This window comes from Myotis daubentonii, chromosome X (genome assembly GCF_963259705.1).
Source record: "Myotis daubentonii chromosome X, mMyoDau2.1, whole genome shotgun sequence".
Lineage (NCBI taxonomy): Eukaryota > Metazoa > Chordata > Mammalia > Chiroptera > Vespertilionidae > Myotis > Myotis daubentonii.
Window position 1 is genome coordinate 67,082,541 of NC_081861.1, and position 18,694 is coordinate 67,101,234.

The window sequence follows — 18,694 nt, forward strand, 5'->3', positions numbered from 1 at the left end:
AGTATCCACAAAAGAGGACAAAATAATATATTGTAATGGCAGTTAAAGCACTACTTAATAATCCCTGTCTCAAGTCCTTTTTTGTAACGAGGCAGTATATAAATAAATGAAATCAGCGGACTCTAATTCCTTTTATATATGTTTCTTTGTTTTTCCCACCACTCCTCAGTCCTCCTGTAAAGCCCCAATCCCATGAAGTTCATGCCAACTGCTATGCTACCCTCTCTGCCACCCCCGTTGCCACCACTTCCTACGTTTAGACATTCCCAATTAGGAATAAATCCTTTGGCGCCTCAGTCATGGTCTTCAGGCCCACCCCAGTTACCACAATCATTCTGGGAGCCATCCCCGACCCCAGCCTTGACTTGTTCAAAACCCTTGCGAAAGTCTTCTCTTCCCCAACAACCTCCGCCAGTTACTCCCACCAGCGCCCCTCCCCGCGCACCGTCGCCATTAGAAACTGCTCCCTTAAGTCCCTGATTCTACCATTCCCACACTGCCCACACCTTCTACCTTCCAATTCTCCATGAGATATCTCCTGGATGTCTCGCAGCTACTTCTCCCACCAAATGACAGAAACAGCGGAATCAGAAGTATTGCGGTGCTGTTCAGTCCTTTAATGACATTAGTTGACAACAGAACCTGGCTTCCTGAGCTAGGCGACATTTAGCTTGGGCTGCTCCAATGACTCTTGCCAGGCTCGGGGACGCAGGCTTTCAGCCTCTTCTAGATGCACGCTTTGGGTCGAACAGAGTGAACGCTGCATCACGGTAGCGCGGCACTTCATGGCTGTTGGCTGCCCTCTCCGCCTCTGGCTCGGCAGTAGGCGCACTCGGCACACTTGGCGCACTTGGAGCACTTGGCGCACGTTGGTTGTTGACCTCCATGCCCACCATCTCCACGATGTAGTCCGTCAGGGAGTCGAGCATGACCATAACCAAGTCATTTGCGCCGGAACTTTGATCTTGATTCTGTTGATTGTTTTGAAGAAGGCGATCCACGTAGGTCAAAGGAGACTGCAACTCGGCGGTTAAATCGTGGCCTGGAGTCTTGGTGGAGTTCGCAGGGCTTTGATTTTGTGACATGGTTGTTGATTTCAGTCCGATCAGCCCTTCTTAACTGTACGTATAGCTGGACTAGGTCTTTGAAGACACCACCGCTCAGCTCTGCGTCTTAGATCTCTGCACTCTAGCCCCTCATTGGTCAGGGAGCCCTTTATGACATCCTGGACTTTGGGTCGTCATAGGTGTCCATTGTGACCTCATCAGACCTCAGCCTAGAAATGTCCCCTACAGGGACCTGTAACTCTAGCGACTGGCCCCTGACTTTTGAGGGAACTGTCATTTTCTGCTTGACTTTAACATTGTAAAAATAAATGTGTTTCAATAGAAAACTTTTCCCATCTTAAGGACACAATTCCATGCCATCTGATTCTAACCTTACATTGTCTTTAAGGTCCTTTACAACCTTTGATTGGTTGTAGGCTACTGATAAACATGTAAACTGTCTTGTTTAGCAGATATTAAATTGCCCCCCTGTGATGATGTCAGGAAACCAGTTTTACATCCATTTATACATTCATTGAAATGTTCTTGATTAATATTCCCATATCTAAATTTGTTTTCTCTTTTCAACCAGTTATAACACCTTGCCATTCCCTCATTGAGAAAATAGAATCTTTTAACACATGTTCATTTTATATCTGTATGAATGTTTTGGTTTTTTACACCTTTTGAAAAATATATTTTAATCATTTTGGAAGTCACAATGAGTTGCTCAGTAGATTCATCTGTCAGAATCAGGTAGATGTTGTTGAGCCTCATTTTTAAGAATCATTTGAAGCCCAGATGTGCTTTTTCTTGGCTGTCCTAGGTGAAGCCAAAGCACCAAGAGATGTTTATTTTTGTTTTGTTTTTTTTTTTTTATCATTTTCATTTTCCTCTCTACTAATATTGTGTTTCTGCTTTGTTTTTGGTTCATTTATTTATAGCTGATCACAGTCATAAATATGTCTATTCCAAAAGAGAGAATGTAGAAGGAAGAAAGGAGTCTCTGACCCAAGCAACTTCAATATTGAAGCACACAAACCTGCATAGCTTCAAGGCCTGGAAATGATCATTGTTGAGGTGAGGCTCTTCCTTCTGATCCCATGAATTCACCTGGCTCCACAGCTCTGCCCTCTATGTTCTGCACTCAGAATCATCTTTCCTTTTGAATTGAGCACATGTTTGCAGTTGAGTAGTTTATCAGCCCATTTTCTGCTTGTCAACACCTGGAAGTACCACAACCTTCTATCATTTCATCCTCGGTCTATTCTTTCAGTTAAAAATGACATTGTTTCTGTTGATTTAACATATGCAAAAATCCTGTAGTCTCCCATGTATGTCGTGGGGATTCATGTCCTTAGACAAGAAGCTCCTTCCCACATCCCTCTTGGAAAATCTCATCTCTATTTGTTGCTTCTGCTAAGATAGCTGGGAACATCCATGATTCATATCCTATATTGCTTCAAAGAGCCCTCTGAATACTCTGACCTTTTGATTCCTCAGCTGTACTAGCACATGGATGACTAGCTACATCCTTGATTTTATCTCCATGGGACACTTTCCTGACAGTGAATCCTCTCATTTTAATGTCTTTCACAATCTGGATAGGCTGAGAATTTCTTGTATCTTCATGTACTGGTTCTTTTTTGCTTACCAGTTCTTCCCTCGATTTATGTATTTTCTTTAAAATAGCAAGAAAAAGCAATGTCATGCCTTCAACACTTTCCTTGGGAACCTGCTCAGCTACATGTGCATTGTTACAATTCACCTGTGATTTCTGCCCCTAGATAACAAGAATTTCCTCTCCTCCAGATTCCAATATTTTCCCTCTAAATCTTCACCAACAACATCTGATATTCATATGTTTATCAATAGTCTGTTTTTGATGATTAGGTATTCTCTAAGACAGTGGTTCTCAACCTTCCTAATGCAGCGACCCTTTAATACAGTTCCTCATGTTGTGATGACCCCCAACCATAAAATTATTTTCGTTGCTACTTCACAACTGTAATTTTGCTACTGTTATGAATCACAATGTAAATATCTGATATGCAGGATGTATTTTCATTGTTACAAATTGAACATAATTAAAGCATAGTGATTAATCACAAAAACAATATGTAATTTTATATGTGTTTTCCGATGGTCTAAGGTGACCCCTGTGAAAGGGTCGTTCGACCCCCAAAGGGTTTGCGACCCATAGGTTGAGAACCGCTGCTCTAAGACAATAAAGGCCTTTTCAGCTGTGCTCCTCACTTCCTTTTTTAAATTAATCTTTATTAGAGAGACAGAAGATGGCGGCGATATAGGCAGACGCGTCCCAGGTCGTGTCCCGGAGCAAATGGAGTGAGCAGCTGAAACTAGTAACACCCACACCGAATTGGCGAAATTGCTCAGCTGGTGAGACCATTTGCAGCCGGGAAGAGCAGAACTCCCCTGGAAAGGTAAAAAAAAAACAAAACAAAACAAAACAAAACAAAAAAAAACACAGGGATTTGGGCAGGAAAGTTTGCCAGACCTCTGAGCCAAGAGAGTTGGAGGGAGACCGCGTGGCAGACAGCCGCGTCCCTTGGGACAGGCACAGCCCCTGACTGGGGGAAAGGAGAACCGCGGGATTCCTGGCGCCGCCTGGGGAGTTGAGAGCTGGGTTCTGTGATCACAGAGGACTGAGCCTAAAGGGGGCAGCCTGAAGAGCTGACCAGACCATGCAGTCCTGGTAAGAGAAGAAGCTTACAGAAACCAAGCCTTCCCTGTTTCCGTGGCTGGCATTTGTTTGTTTGTTTTCACTGAATCCTGTTCATGGGACATTTCGGATACAGACACTCACCTGTGCTGAAGAGAGGGAGAGTGTGCAGAGGAGTGGAATCTGGGGAGAGACTGGGGAGAGAGGGGGAGCCGGGAGAGGTGGCAGCGAATTGAGTGCTGAGACACCCCTGAGCCCAGGACTGGGGCAGCCATTCTCTCCGGAGAGTGAGACTCCTCCCCCCAGCCCCCAGGCAAGGAGCACAGCCACACCCAGATTCCACCCTGTAGGAGATCAAGGATTAAAATAACCTGATCAGTCCCTGGGAATTAACAGGGTCTGGCCTATAGAGGGATTTTCAATCCCAGCAACAACATAGCGCCCGTAACTATTACGCAGCCAGCTCTGGGCAGTGAACTTCCACTGGACAGAGAGGCCCTATAGCCTCAGAGGCCAACCCCAGAACACTGCCACCCAGAGGCTGACCCACAAACTGACTCTTTGCTAAACACAAAATAAGGCAGTCTGGGAAACAAATACGACCTGCTTTAAAATAAGGACTGTGGTTTACAACACAGAGGAACAGTGAATTGCAGGGAAACTCAACACTCTCCTGAATACCTGGCAGGTCTAAGGTGAGCCACACTGAAGAATAGAAGAACCGAAGGACCTTCACTACTGCAATTTTTTTTTCTTTTTTCATCTTTTAACTAAGAAACCATTTTTTTTCTTTTTTTTTTCTTCTTTTTTTTCTTCTTTTTTTTTCTTCTTTTTCCATCACCTGATTTTACCCTTTTAATTACTACCTTCTTATTTTTAACCAGTATTATTACTGCTACCATTTTACCATTTTTTAAAGTGCCACTTTATTTTCTCTTTATTTTATTTTGGGATTAGTGTTCTCCATTCTATTTTCATCTTTATATTATTGGTTGTTTCTAGTTTGCATTCATCTCCAGGGAGCTGTTGCTGGAATTTGTTGGGATTAGTGGCGGTTCTATAGGAGTCTTCTCCTCATATAAAAAGTCTCTTCCCCTCCTCCACTTCATTCTCTCTTTTCGCTCTTTTTTTTCTTTTCTTTTCTCGCTTTTATTTCCCCCCCTCCTTTTTCCTAATTTCATTTTTGCACTCCTTTTTTTGGTCCCTATGCTTCTTTTCTTTTTTCTCTTTTATCTTATTCTCTTCCTTCTTCCTTATCCCCTAATTCTCTTTATTCGGGTGGTCACCTTTATTTGGGGTTATTAATATCGTGAATATCTTTGTGTATAGTGCCTGGTATGTGGTGCCTTCTGTGTTGTATTTTGTGCCTTTAAATCAATGCAGCAGATCCAAGCAACAGTAACCTCCTGAGCACCACACCCTCTGCTGAGGAACAGCAGCTGTACATGAAACCTCACCCCACCAGCCAGAAGAGCCACCGCAGCTGTGAACAGCACCCACCAGAGGAGCTGCTGCCAACTGAAGAGCAGCTGCTACCGCAACCGCCCGAAGAGCAACCACAGACCAAGGAGTCACTGCCACCCAGGGAGCAACCACTGAACGACTCAACGTCTAGATATGTCAGTGAGATCAAACATGGGTAGACAAAGAAACCCCCAAAGGAAAGAGAAGGAGGACTCTCCAGAAAAGCAGCTAAGTAATACAGAGGCATGCAACATGACACATAAAGAATTCAGAATAAGGGTCCTAGAGTGCATAAACAGGATAGAGGAAAAAATCAACAACCTCTGCAAGAAGCAAGAAGAAACAGATGAAAAAATCGATAACATATGGAAGAAGCTAGAAGAAACAGATGAAAAAATCAACAACTTAAGTAAGACCCAAGAAGAAATGAAGAGTGATATAGCTGCAATGAAAAACTCCATTGAAAGTATCAACAGTAGACTAGGAGAAGCGGAGGACCGAATTAGTGAATTAGAAGACAAGGAAGCAAAACACACCCAAAATGTACTGCAATTGGAGAAAAAAATTAAAAGACAGGAGGAGAGCCTAAGGGAGCTTTGGGACAACATGAAATGAAACAACATATGAATAATAGGGGTACCAGAACAACAGAAAGATGAACAAGGATTAGAAAACCTATTAGAAGAAATAATATCAGAAAACTTCCCTGAGGTGGGGAAGAAAAAAGTCACACAAGCCCAGAGAGTCCCAAACAAGGTGAACCCGAAAAGACCCACACCAAGACACATCATAATTACCATGGCAAATGTTCAGGACAAAGAGAGAATCTTACAGGCTGCAAGAGAGAGACGGAAAGTTACATACAAGAGATCGCCCATTAGATTGTCAAATGATGTCTCAACAGAAACACATCAGGCCAGAAAAGAATGGACAGAAATTTACAAAGTGATGCAAAGCAAAGGACTGGATCCAAGAATACTCTATCCAGCAAGGCTATCATTCAAACTTGAAGGGGAAATAAGAAGCTTCACAGACAAAAAAAAAGGCTAAGGGAGTTTATCACCACCAAGCCAGCAATGCAAGGAATGCTAAAGGGACTGGTGTAAAAAGAAGAAATAAAAAGCTCAGAAAGAAAACAGCCACACAAAAAAAGAAATGGCTACAAACAAGTACCTTTCAATAATAACTTTAAACGTAAATGGACTAAATGCTCCAACCAAAAGACATCGAGTGGCTGAATGGATAAAAAAACATGACCCATACATCTGCTGTCTACAAGAAACCCACCTCATTAGAAGGGACTCACATGGACTGAAAGTGAAAGGATGGAAAAATATCTTTCAGGCAAATGAAAAGGAAAAGAAAGCTGGGGTAGCAATACTTATATCGGACAAAATAGACCTCAAAGTGAAGGCCATAACAAGAGATAAGGAAGGCCACTTCATAATACTAAGGGGATCAATACAACAAGAAGATATAACCCTGGTAAACATATATGCACCCAATGCAGGAGCACCCAAATTCATAAAAAAAACCTCCTGGAAGATATCAAAGGAGAGATCGACAACAATACAATCATAGTAGGGGACTTTAATGCACCATTGACAGCACTGGATAAGTCCTATAGACAAACAATCAGCAAAGATACAGCAATCCTAAATGACTCACTAGATCAGATGGACTTAATTGACATCTTCAGAACACTTCACCCCAAAGCCAGAGAATATACATTCTTCTCAGGTGCTCATGGGACATCTTCAAAAATAGACCACATATTGGGTCACAAGCAAAGTATCCCCAAATTCAAGAAGATTGAAATCATAAAAAGCATCTTCGCAGACCACGATGGCATAATACTAGAAATAAACTACAATAAAAACAACCCAAAATACTCAAACACCTGGAAGCTGAATAGCATGCTATTAAATATTGACTGGGTTACCAATGAGATCAAAGAAGAAATTAAAAACATTAAGACTTGCTTGAATTTTAAGTCTTAGACCAGAGAGTAGCTTTTATATATTACTGTTTAAAGTAGCAGTATCCACAAAAGAGGACAAAATAATATATTGTAATGGCAGTTAAAGCACTACTTAATAATCCCTGTCTCAAGTCCTTTTTTGTAACGAGGCAGTATATAAATAAATGAAATCAGCGGACTCTAATTCCTTTTATATATGTTTCTTTGTTTTTCCCACCACTCCTCAGTCCTCCTGTAAAGCCCCAATCCCATGAAGTTCATGCCAACTGCTATGCTACCCTCTCTGCCACCCCCGTTGCCACCACTTCCTACGTTTAGACATTCCCAATTAGGAATAAATCCTTTGGCGCCTCAGTCATGGTCTTCAGGCCCACCCCAGTTACCACAATCATTCTGGGAGCCATCCCCGACCCCAGCCTTGACTTGTTCAAAACCCTTGCGAAAGTCTTCTCTTCCCCAACAACCTCCGCCAGTTACTCCCACCAGCGCCCCTCCCCGCGCACCGTCGCCATTAGAAACTGCTCCCTTAAGTCCCTGATTCTACCATTCCCACACTGCCCACACCTTCTACCTTCCAATTCTCCATGAGATATCTCCTGGATGTCTCGCAGCTACTTCTCCCACCAAATGACAGAAACAGCGGAATCAGAAGTATTGCGGTGCTGTTCAGTCCTTTAATGACATTAGTTGACAACAGAACCTGGCTTCCTGAGCTAGGCGACATTTAGCTTGGGCTGCTCCAATGACTCTTGCCAGGCTCGGGGACGCAGGCTTTCAGCCTCTTCTAGATGCACGCTTTGGGTCGAACAGAGTGAACGCTGCATCACGGTAGCGCGGCACTTCATGGCTGTTGGCTGCCCTCTCCGCCTCTGGCTCGGCAGTAGGCGCACTCGGCACACTTGGCGCACTTGGAGCACTTGGCGCACGTTGGTTGTTGACCTCCATGCCCACCATCTCCACGATGTAGTCCGTCAGGGAGTCGAGCATGACCATAACCAAGTCATTTGCGCCGGAACTTTGATCTTGATTCTGTTGATTGTTTTGAAGAAGGCGATCCACGTAGGTCAAAGGAGACTGCAACTCGGCGGTTAAATCGTGGCCTGGAGTCTTGGTGGAGTTCGCAGGGCTTTGATTTTGTGACATGGTTGTTGATTTCAGTCCGATCAGCCCTTCTTAACTGTACGTATAGCTGGACTAGGTCTTTGAAGACACCACCGCTCAGCTCTGCGTCTTAGATCTCTGCACTCTAGCCCCTCATTGGTCAGGGAGCCCTTTATGACATCCTGGACTTTGGGTCGTCATAGGTGTCCATTGTGACCTCATCAGACCTCAGCCTAGAAATGTCCCCTACAGGGACCTGTAACTCTAGCGACTGGCCCCTGACTTTTGAGGGAACTGTCATTTTCTGCTTGACTTTAACATTGTAAAAATAAATGTGTTTCAATAGAAAACTTTTCCCATCTTAAGGACACAATTCCATGCCATCTGATTCTAACCTTACATTGTCTTTAAGGTCCTTTACAACCTTTGATTGGTTGTAGGCTACTGATAAACATGTAAACTGTCTTGTTTAGCAGATATTAAATTGCCCCCCTGTGATGATGTCAGGAAACCAGTTTTACATCCATTTATACATTCATTGAAATGTTCTTGATTAATATTCCCATATCTAAATTTGTTTTCTCTTTTCAACCAGTTATAACACCTTGCCATTCCCTCATTGAGAAAATAGAATCTTTTAACACATGTTCATTTTATATCTGTATGAATGTTTTGGTTTTTTACACCTTTTGAAAAATATATTTTAATCATTTTGGAAGTCACAATGAGTTGCTCAGTAGATTCATCTGTCAGAATCAGGTAGATGTTGTTGAGCCTCATTTTTAAGAATCATTTGAAGCCCAGATGTGCTTTTTCTTGGCTGTCCTAGGTGAAGCCAAAGCACCAAGAGATGTTTATTTTTGTTTTTTTTTTTTTTTTTTATCATTTTCATTTTCCTCTCTACTAATATTGTGTTTCTGCTTTGTTTTTGGTTCATTTATTTATAGCTGATCACAGTCATAAATATGTCTATTCCAAAAGAGAGAATGTAGAAGGAAGAAAGGAGTCTCTGACCCAAGCAACTTCAATATTGAAGCACACAAACCTGCATAGCTTCAAGGCCTGGAAATGATCATTGTTGAGGTGAGGCTCTTCCTTCTGATCCCATGAATTCACCTGGCTCCACAGCTCTGCCCTCTATGTTCTGCACTCAGAATCATCTTTCCTTTTGAATTGAGCACATGTTTGCAGTTGAGTAGTTTATCAGCCCATTTTCTGCTTGTCAACACCTGGAAGTACCACAACCTTCTATCATTTCATCCTCGGTCTATTCTTTCAGTTAAAAATGACATTGTTTCTGTTGATTTAACATATGCAAAAATCCTGTAGTCTCCCATGTATGTCGTGGGGATTCATGTCCTTAGACAAGAAGCTCCTTCCCACATCCCTCTTGGAAAATCTCATCTCTATTTGTTGCTTCTGCTAAGATAGCTGGGAACATCCATGATTCATATCCTATATTGCTTCAAAGAGCCCTCTGAATACTCTGACCTTTTGATTCCTCAGCTGTACTAGCACATGGATGACTAGCTACATCCTTGATTTTATCTCCATGGGACACTTTCCTGACAGTGAATCCTCTCATTTTAATGTCTTTCACAATCTGGATAGGCTGAGAATTTCTTGTATCTTCATGTACTGGTTCTTTTTTGCTTACCAGTTCTTCCCTCGATTTATGTATTTTCTTTAAAATAGCAAGAAAAAGCAATGTCATGCCTTCAACACTTTCCTTGGGAACCTGCTCAGCTACATGTGCATTGTTACAATTCACCTGTGATTTCTGCCCCTAGATAACAAGAATTTCCTCTCCTCCAGATTCCAATATTTTCCCTCTAAATCTTCACCAACAACATCTGATATTCATATGTTTATCAATAGTCTGTTTTTGATGATTAGGTATTCTCTAAGACAGTGGTTCTCAACCTTCCTAATGCAGCGACCCTTTAATACAGTTCCTCATGTTGTGATGACCCCCAACCATAAAATTATTTTCGTTGCTACTTCACAACTGTAATTTTGCTACTGTTATGAATCACAATGTAAATATCTGATATGCAGGATGTATTTTCATTGTTACAAATTGAACATAATTAAAGCATAGTGATTAATCACAAAAACAATATGTAATTTTATATGTGTTTTCCGATGGTCTAAGGTGACCCCTGTGAAAGGGTCGTTCGACCCCCAAAGGGTTTGCGACCCATAGGTTGAGAACCGCTGCTCTAAGACAATAAAGGCCTTTTCAGCTGTGCTCCTCACTTCCTTTTTTAAATTAATCTTTATTAGAGAGACAGAAGATGGCGGCGATATAGGCAGACGCGTCCCAGGTCGTGTCCCGGAGCAAATGGAGTGAGCAGCTGAAACTAGTAACACCCACACCGAATTGGCGAAATTGCTCAGCTGGTGAGACCATTTGCAGCCGGGAAGAGCAGAACTCCCCTGGAAAGGTAAAAAAAAAAAAAAAAACAAAACAAAACAAAACAAAACAAAACAAAAAAAAACACAGGGATTTGGGCAGGAAAGTTTGCCAGACCTCTGAGCCAAGAGAGTTGGAGGGAGACCGCGTGGCAGACAGCCGCGTCCCTTGGGACAGGCACAGCCCCTGACTGGGGGAAAGGAGAACCGCGGGATTCCTGGCGCCGCCTGGGGAGTTGAGAGCTGGGTTCTGTGATCACAGAGGACTGAGCCTAAAGGGGGCAGCCTGAAGAGCTGACCAGACCATGCAGTCCTGGTAAGAGAAGAAGCTTACAGAAACCAAGCCTTCCCTGTTTCCGTGGCCGGCATTTGTTTGTTTGTTTTCACTGAATCCTGTTCATGGGACATTTCGGATACAGACACTCACCTGTGCTGAAGAGAGGGAGAGTGTGCAGAGGAGTGGAATCTGGGGAGAGACTGGGGAGAGAGGGGGAGCCGGGAGAGGTGGCAGCGAATTGAGTGCTGAGACACCCCTGAGCCCAGGACTGGGGCAGCCATTCTCTCCGGAGAGTGAGACTCCTCCCCCCAGCCCCCAGGCAAGGAGCACAGCCACACCCAGATTCCACCCTGTAGGAGATCAAGGATTAAAATAACCTGATCAGTCCCTGGGAATTAACAGGGTCTGGCCTATAGAGGGATTTTCAATCCCAGCAACAACATAGCGCCCGTAACTATTACGCAGCCAGCTCTGGGCAGTGAACTTCCACTGGACAGAGAGGCCCTATAGCCTCAGAGGCCAACCCCAGAACACTGCCACCCAGAGGCTGACCCACAAACTGACTCTTTGCTAAACACAAAATAAGGCAGTCTGGGAAACAAATACGACCTGCTTTAAAATAAGGACTGTGGTTTACAACACAGAGGAACAGTGAATTGCAGGGAAACTCAACACTCTCCTGAATACCTGGCAGGTCTAAGGTGAGCCACACTGAAGAATAGAAGAACCGAAGGACCTTCACTACTGCAATTTTTTTTTCTTTTTTCATCTTTTAACTAAGAAACCATTTTTTTTCTTTTTTTTTTCTTCTTTTTTTTCTTCTTTTTTTTTCTTCTTTTTCCATCACCTGATTTTACCCTTTTAATTACTACCTTCTTATTTTTAACCAGTATTATTACTGCTACCATTTTACCATTTTTTAAAGTGCCACTTTATTTTCTCTTTATTTTATTTTGGGATTAGTGTTCTCCATTCTATTTTCATCTTTATATTATTGGTTGTTTCTAGTTTGCATTCATCTCCAGGGAGCTGTTGCTGGAATTTGTTGGGATTAGTGGCGGTTCTATAGGAGTCTTCTCCTCATATAAAAAGTCTCTTCCCCTCCTCCACTTCATTCTCTCTTTTCGCTCTTTTTTTTCTTTTCTTTTCTCGCTTTTATTTCCCCCCCTCCTTTTTCCTAATTTCATTTTTGCACTCCTTTTTTTGGTCCCTATGCTTCTTTTCTTTTTTCTCTTTTATCTTATTCTCTTCCTTCTTCCTTATCCCCTAATTCTCTTTATTCGGGTGGTCACCTTTATTTGGGGTTATTAATATCGTGAATATCTTTGTGTATAGTGCCTGGTATGTGGTGCCTTCTGTGTTGTATTTTGTGCCTTTAAATCAATGCAGCAGATCCAAGCAACAGTAACCTCCTGAGCACCACACCCTCTGCTGAGGAACAGCAGCTGTACATGAAACCTCACCCCACCAGCCAGAAGAGCCACCGCAGCTGTGAACAGCACCCACCAGAGGAGCTGCTGCCAACTGAAGAGCAGCTGCTACCGCAACCGCCCGAAGAGCAACCACAGACCAAGGAGTCACTGCCACCCAGGGAGCAACCACTGAACGACTCAACGTCTAGATATGTCAGTGAGATCAAACATGGGTAGACAAAGAAACCCCCAAAGGAAAGAGAAGGAGGACTCTCCAGAAAAGCAGCTAAGTAATACAGAGGCATGCAACATGACACATAAAGAATTCAGAATAAGGGTCCTAGAGTGCATAAACAGGATAGAGGAAAAAATCAACAACCTCTGCAAGAAGCAAGAAGAAACAGATGAAAAAATCGATAACATATGGAAGAAGCTAGAAGAAACAGATGAAAAAATCAACAACTTAAGTAAGACCCAAGAAGAAATGAAGAGTGATATAGCTGCAATGAAAAACTCCATTGAAAGTATCAACAGTAGACTAGGAGAAGCGGAGGACCGAATTAGTGAATTAGAAGACAAGGAAGCAAAACACACCCAAAATGTACTGCAATTGGAGAAAAAAATTAAAAGACAGGAGGAGAGCCTAAGGGAGCTTTGGGACAACATGAAATGAAACAACATATGAATAATAGGGGTACCAGAACAACAGAAAGATGAACAAGGATTAGAAAACCTATTAGAAGAAATAATATCAGAAAACTTCCCTGAGGTGGGGAAGAAAAAAGTCACACAAGCCCAGAGAGTCCCAAACAAGGTGAACCCGAAAAGACCCACACCAAGACACATCATAATTACCATGGCAAATGTTCAGGACAAAGAGAGAATCTTACAGGCTGCAAGAGAGAGACGGAAAGTTACATACAAGAGATCGCCCATTAGATTGTCAAATGATGTCTCAACAGAAACACATCAGGCCAGAAAAGAATGGACAGAAATTTACAAAGTGATGCAAAGCAAAGGACTGGATCCAAGAATACTCTATCCAGCAAGGCTATCATTCAAACTTGAAGGGGAAATAAGAAGCTTCACAGACAAAAAAAAAGGCTAAGGGAGTTTATCACCACCAAGCCAGCAATGCAAGGAATGCTAAAGGGACTGGTGTAAAAAGAAGAAATAAAAAGCTCAGAAAGAAAACAGCCACACAAAAAAAGAAATGGCTACAAACAAGTACCTTTCAATAATAACTTTAAACGTAAATGGACTAAATGCTCCAACCAAAAGACATCGAGTGGCTGAATGGATAAAAAAACATGACCCATACATCTGCTGTCTACAAGAAACCCACCTCATTAGAAGGGACTCACATGGACTGAAAGTGAAAGGATGGAAAAATATCTTTCAGGCAAATGAAAAGGAAAAGAAAGCTGGGGTAGCAATACTTATATCGGACAAAATAGACCTCAAAGTGAAGGCCATAACAAGAGATAAGGAAGGCCACTTCATAATACTAAGGGGATCAATACAACAAGAAGATATAACCCTGGTAAACATATATGCACCCAATGCAGGAGCACCCAAATTCATAAAAAAAACCTCCTGGAAGATATCAAAGGAGAGATCGACAACAATACAATCATAGTAGGGGACTTTAATGCACCATTGACAGCACTGGATAAGTCCTATAGACAAACAATCAGCAAAGATACAGCAATCCTAAATGACTCACTAGATCAGATGGACTTAATTGACATCTTCAGAACACTTCACCCCAAAGCCAGAGAATATACATTCTTCTCAGGTGCTCATGGGACATCTTCAAAAATAGACCACATATTGGGTCACAAGCAAAGTATCCCCAAATTCAAGAAGATTGAAATCATAAAAAGCATCTTCGCAGACCACGATGGCATAATACTAGAAATAAACTACAATAAAAACAACCCAAAATACTCAAACACCTGGAAGCTGAATAGCATGCTATTAAATATTGACTGGGTTACCAATGAGATCAAAGAAGAAATTAAAAACATTAAGACTTGCTTGAATTTTAAGTCTTAGACCAGAGAGTAGCTTTTATATATTACTGTTTAAAGTAGCAGTATCCACAAAAGAGGACAAAATAATATATTGTAATGGCAGTTAAAGCACTACTTAATAATCCCTGTCTCAAGTCCTTTTTTGTAACGAGGCAGTATATAAATAAATGAAATCAGCGGACTCTAATTCCTTTTATATATGTTTCTTTGTTTTTCCCACCACTCCTCAGTCCTCCTGTAAAGCCCCAATCCCATGAAGTTCATGCCAACTGCTATGCTACCCTCTCTGCCACCCCCGTTGCCACCACTTCCTACGTTTAGACATTCCCAATTAGGAATAAATCCTTTGGCGCCTCAGTCATGGTCTTCAGGCCCACCCCAGTTACCACAATCATTCTGGGAGCCATCCCCGACCCCAGCCTTGACTTGTTCAAAACCCTTGCGAAAGTCTTCTCTTCCCCAACAACCTCCGCCAGTTACTCCCACCAGCGCCCCTCCCCGCGCACCGTCGCCATTAGAAACTGCTCCCTTAAGTCCCTGATTCTACCATTCCCACACTGCCCACACCTTCTACCTTCCAATTCTCCATGAGATATCTCCTGGATGTCTCGCAGCTACTTCTCCCACCAAATGACAGAAACAGCGGAATCAGAAGTATTGCGGTGCTGTTCAGTCCTTTAATGACATTAGTTGACAACAGAACCTGGCTTCCTGAGCTAGGCGACATTTAGCTTGGGCTGCTCCAATGACTCTTGCCAGGCTCGGGGACGCAGGCTTTCAGCCTCTTCTAGATGCACGCTTTGGGTCGAACAGAGTGAACGCTGCATCACGGTAGCGCGGCACTTCATGGCTGTTGGCTGCCCTCTCCGCCTCTGGCTCGGCAGTAGGCGCACTCGGCACACTTGGCGCACTTGGAGCACTTGGCGCACGTTGGTTGTTGACCTCCATGCCCACCATCTCCACGATGTAGTCCGTCAGGGAGTCGAGCATGACCATAACCAAGTCATTTGCGCCGGAACTTTGATCTTGATTCTGTTGATTGTTTTGAAGAAGGCGATCCACGTAGGTCAAAGGAGACTGCAACTCGGCGGTTAAATCGTGGCCTGGAGTCTTGGTGGAGTTCGCAGGGCTTTGATTTTGTGACATGGTTGTTGATTTCAGTCCGATCAGCCCTTCTTAACTGTACGTATAGCTGGACTAGGTCTTTGAAGACACCACCGCTCAGCTCTGCGTCTTAGATCTCTGCACTCTAGCCCCTCATTGGTCAGGGAGCCCTTTATGACATCCTGGACTTTGGGTCGTCATAGGTGTCCATTGTGACCTCATCAGACCTCAGCCTAGAAATGTCCCCTACAGGGACCTGTAACTCTAGCGACTGGCCCCTGACTTTTGAGGGAACTGTCATTTTCTGCTTGACTTTAACATTGTAAAAATAAATGTGTTTCAATAGAAAACTTTTCCCATCTTAAGGACACAATTCCATGCCATCTGATTCTAACCTTACATTGTCTTTAAGGTCCTTTACAACCTTTGATTGGTTGTAGGCTACTGATAAACATGTAAACTGTCTTGTTTAGCAGATATTAAATTGCCCCCCTGTGATGATGTCAGGAAACCAGTTTTACATCCATTTATACATTCATTGAAATGTTCTTGATTAATATTCCCATATCTAAATTTGTTTTCTCTTTTCAACCAGTTATAACACCTTGCCATTCCCTCATTGAGAAAATAGAATCTTTTAACACATGTTCATTTTATATCTGTATGAATGTTTTGGTTTTTTACACCTTTTGAAAAATATATTTTAATCATTTTGGAAGTCACAATGAGTTGCTCAGTAGATTCATCTGTCAGAATCAGGTAGATGTTGTTGAGCCTCATTTTTAAGAATCATTTGAAGCCCAGATGTGCTTTTTCTTGGCTGTCCTAGGTGAAGCCAAAGCACCAAGAGATGTTTATTTTTGTTTTGTTTTTTTTTTTTATCATTTTCATTTTCCTCTCTACTAATATTGTGTTTCTGCTTTGTTTTTGGTTCATTTATTTATAGCTGATCACAGTCATAAATATGTCTATTCCAAAAGAGAGAATGTAGAAGGAAGAAAGGAGTCTCTGACCCAAGCAACTTCAATATTGAAGCACACAAACCTGCATAGCTTCAAGGCCTGGAAATGATCATTGTTGAGGTGAGGCTCTTCCTTCTGATCCCATGAATTCACCTGGCTCCACAGCTCTGCCCTCTATGTTCTGCACTCAGAATCATCTTTCCTTTTGAATTGAGCACATGTTTGCAGTTGAGTAGTTTATCAGCCCATTTTCTGCTTGTCAACACCTGGAAGTACCACAACCTTCTATCATTTCATCCTCGGTCTATTCTTTCAGTTAAAAATGACATTGTTTCTGTTGATTTAACATATGCAAAAATCCTGTAGTCTCCCATGTATGTCGTGGGGATTCATGTCCTTAGACAAGAAGCTCCTTCCCACATCCCTCTTGGAAAATCTCATCTCTATTTGTTGCTTCTGCTAAGATAGCTGGGAACATCCATGATTCATATCCTATATTGCTTCAAAGAGCCCTCTGAATACTCTGACCTTTTGATTCCTCAGCTGTACTAGCACATGGATGACTAGCTACATCCTTGATTTTATCTCCATGGGACACTTTCCTGACAGTGAATCCTCTCATTTTAATGTCTTTCACAATCTGGATAGGCTGAGAATTTCTTGTATCTTCATGTACTGGTTCTTTTTTGCTTACCAGTTCTTCCCTCGATTTATGTATTTTCTTTAAAATAGCAAGAAAAAGCAATGTCATGCCTTCAACACTTTCCTTGGGAACCTGCTCAGCTACATGTGCATTGTTACAATTCACCTGTGATTTCTGCCCCTAGATAACAAGAATTTCCTCTCCTCCAGATTCCAATATTTTCCCTCTAAATCTTCACCAACAACATCTGATATTCATATGTTTATCAATAGTCTGTTTTTGATGATTAGGTATTCTCTAAGACAGTGGTTCTCAACCTTCCTAATGCAGCGACCCTTTAATACAGTTCCTCATGTTGTGATGACCCCCAACCATAAAATTATTTTCGTTGCTACTTCACAACTGTAATTTTGCTACTGTTATGAATCACAATGTAAATATCTGATATGCAGGATGTATTTTCATTGTTACAAATTGAACATAATTAAAGCATAGTGATTAATCACAAAAACAATATGTAATTTTATATGTGTTTTCCGATGGTCTAAGGTGACCCCTGTGAAAGGGTCGTTCGACCCCCAAAGGGTTTGCGACCCATAGGTTGAGAACCGCTGCTCTAAGACAATAAAGGCCTTTTCAGCTGTGCTCCTCACTTCCTTTTTTAAATTAATCTTTATTAGAGAGACAGAAGATGGCGGCGATATAGGCAGACGCGTCCCAGGTCGTGTCCCGGAGCAAATGGAGTGAGCAGCTGAAACTAGTAACACCCACACCGAATTGGCGAAATTGCTCAGCTGGTGAGACCATTTGCAGCCGGGAAGAGCAGAACTCCACTGGAAAGGTAAAAAAAAAAAAAAAAAAAAAAAAAAAAAAAAAAAAAAAACACAGGGATTTGGGCAGGAAAGTTTGCCAGACCTCTGAGCCAAGAGAGTTGGAGGGAGACCGCGTGGCAGACAGCCGCGTCCCTTGGGACAGGCACAGCCCCTGACTGGGGGAAAGGAGAACCGCGGGATTCCTGGCGCCGCCTGGGGAGTTGAGAGCTGGGTTCTGTGATCACAGAGGACTGAGCCTAAAGGGGGCAGCCTGAAGAGCTGACCAGACCATGCAGTCCTGGTAAGAGAAGAAGCTTACAGAAACCAAGCCTTCCCTGTTTCCGTGGCCGGCATTTGTTTGTTTGTTTTCACTGAATCCTGTTCATGGGACATTTCGGATACAGACACTCACCTGTGCTGAAGAGAGGGAGAGTGTGCAGAGGAGTGGAATCTGGGGAGAGACTGGGGAGAGAGGGGGAGCCGGGAGAGGTGGCAGCGAATTGAGTGCTGAGACACCCCTGAGCCCAGGACTGGGGCAGCCATTCTCTCCGGAGAGTGAGACTCCTCCCCCCAGCCCCCAGGCAAGGAGCACAGCCACACCCAGATTCCACCCTGTAGGAGATCAAGGATTAAAATAACCTGATCAGTCCCTGGGAATTAACAGGGTCTGGCCTATAGAGGGATTTTCAATCCCAGCAACAACATAGCGCCCGTAACTATTACGCAGCCAGCTCTGGGCAGTGAACTTCCACTGGACA

The 18,694-nt window shown here is 42.7% G+C and overlaps 3 protein-coding genes across 3 annotated transcripts; all 3 read right to left on the minus strand.

Annotated features, from left to right (window-relative positions):
- Window positions 1-716: 716 nt before the first annotated feature.
- Window positions 717-1,085, minus strand: LOC132225032 (huntingtin-interacting protein M-like). The gene has a single exon (XM_059680239.1). It carries the CDS (start codon window positions 1,083-1,085, stop codon window positions 717-719), a length of 369 nt encoding a protein of 122 aa, XP_059536222.1.
- A 6,863-nt stretch (window positions 1,086-7,948) lies between these two features.
- Window positions 7,949-8,317, minus strand: LOC132225033 (huntingtin-interacting protein M-like). Its single transcript, XM_059680240.1, has one exon. It carries the CDS (start codon window positions 8,315-8,317, stop codon window positions 7,949-7,951), a length of 369 nt encoding a protein of 122 aa, XP_059536223.1.
- Window positions 8,318-15,192: 6,875 nt separating this feature from the next.
- On the minus strand, window positions 15,193-15,561 carry LOC132225034 (huntingtin-interacting protein M-like). The gene has a single exon (XM_059680241.1). The coding sequence runs from the start codon at window positions 15,559-15,561 to the stop codon at window positions 15,193-15,195; it is 369 nt and encodes a 122-aa protein (XP_059536224.1).
- Between the last annotated feature and the right edge of the window lie 3,133 nt (window positions 15,562-18,694).

What these genes read in the sequence shown, in the direction of transcription:
- LOC132225032 (XM_059680239.1), bottom strand. Translation starts at nt 1,085, where the DNA reads ATGTCACAAAATCAAAGCCCTGCGAACTCCACCAAGACTCCAGGCCAC.
- LOC132225033 (XM_059680240.1), bottom strand. Translation starts at nt 8,317, where the DNA reads ATGTCACAAAATCAAAGCCCTGCGAACTCCACCAAGACTCCAGGCCAC.
- LOC132225034 (XM_059680241.1), bottom strand. Translation starts at nt 15,561, where the DNA reads ATGTCACAAAATCAAAGCCCTGCGAACTCCACCAAGACTCCAGGCCAC.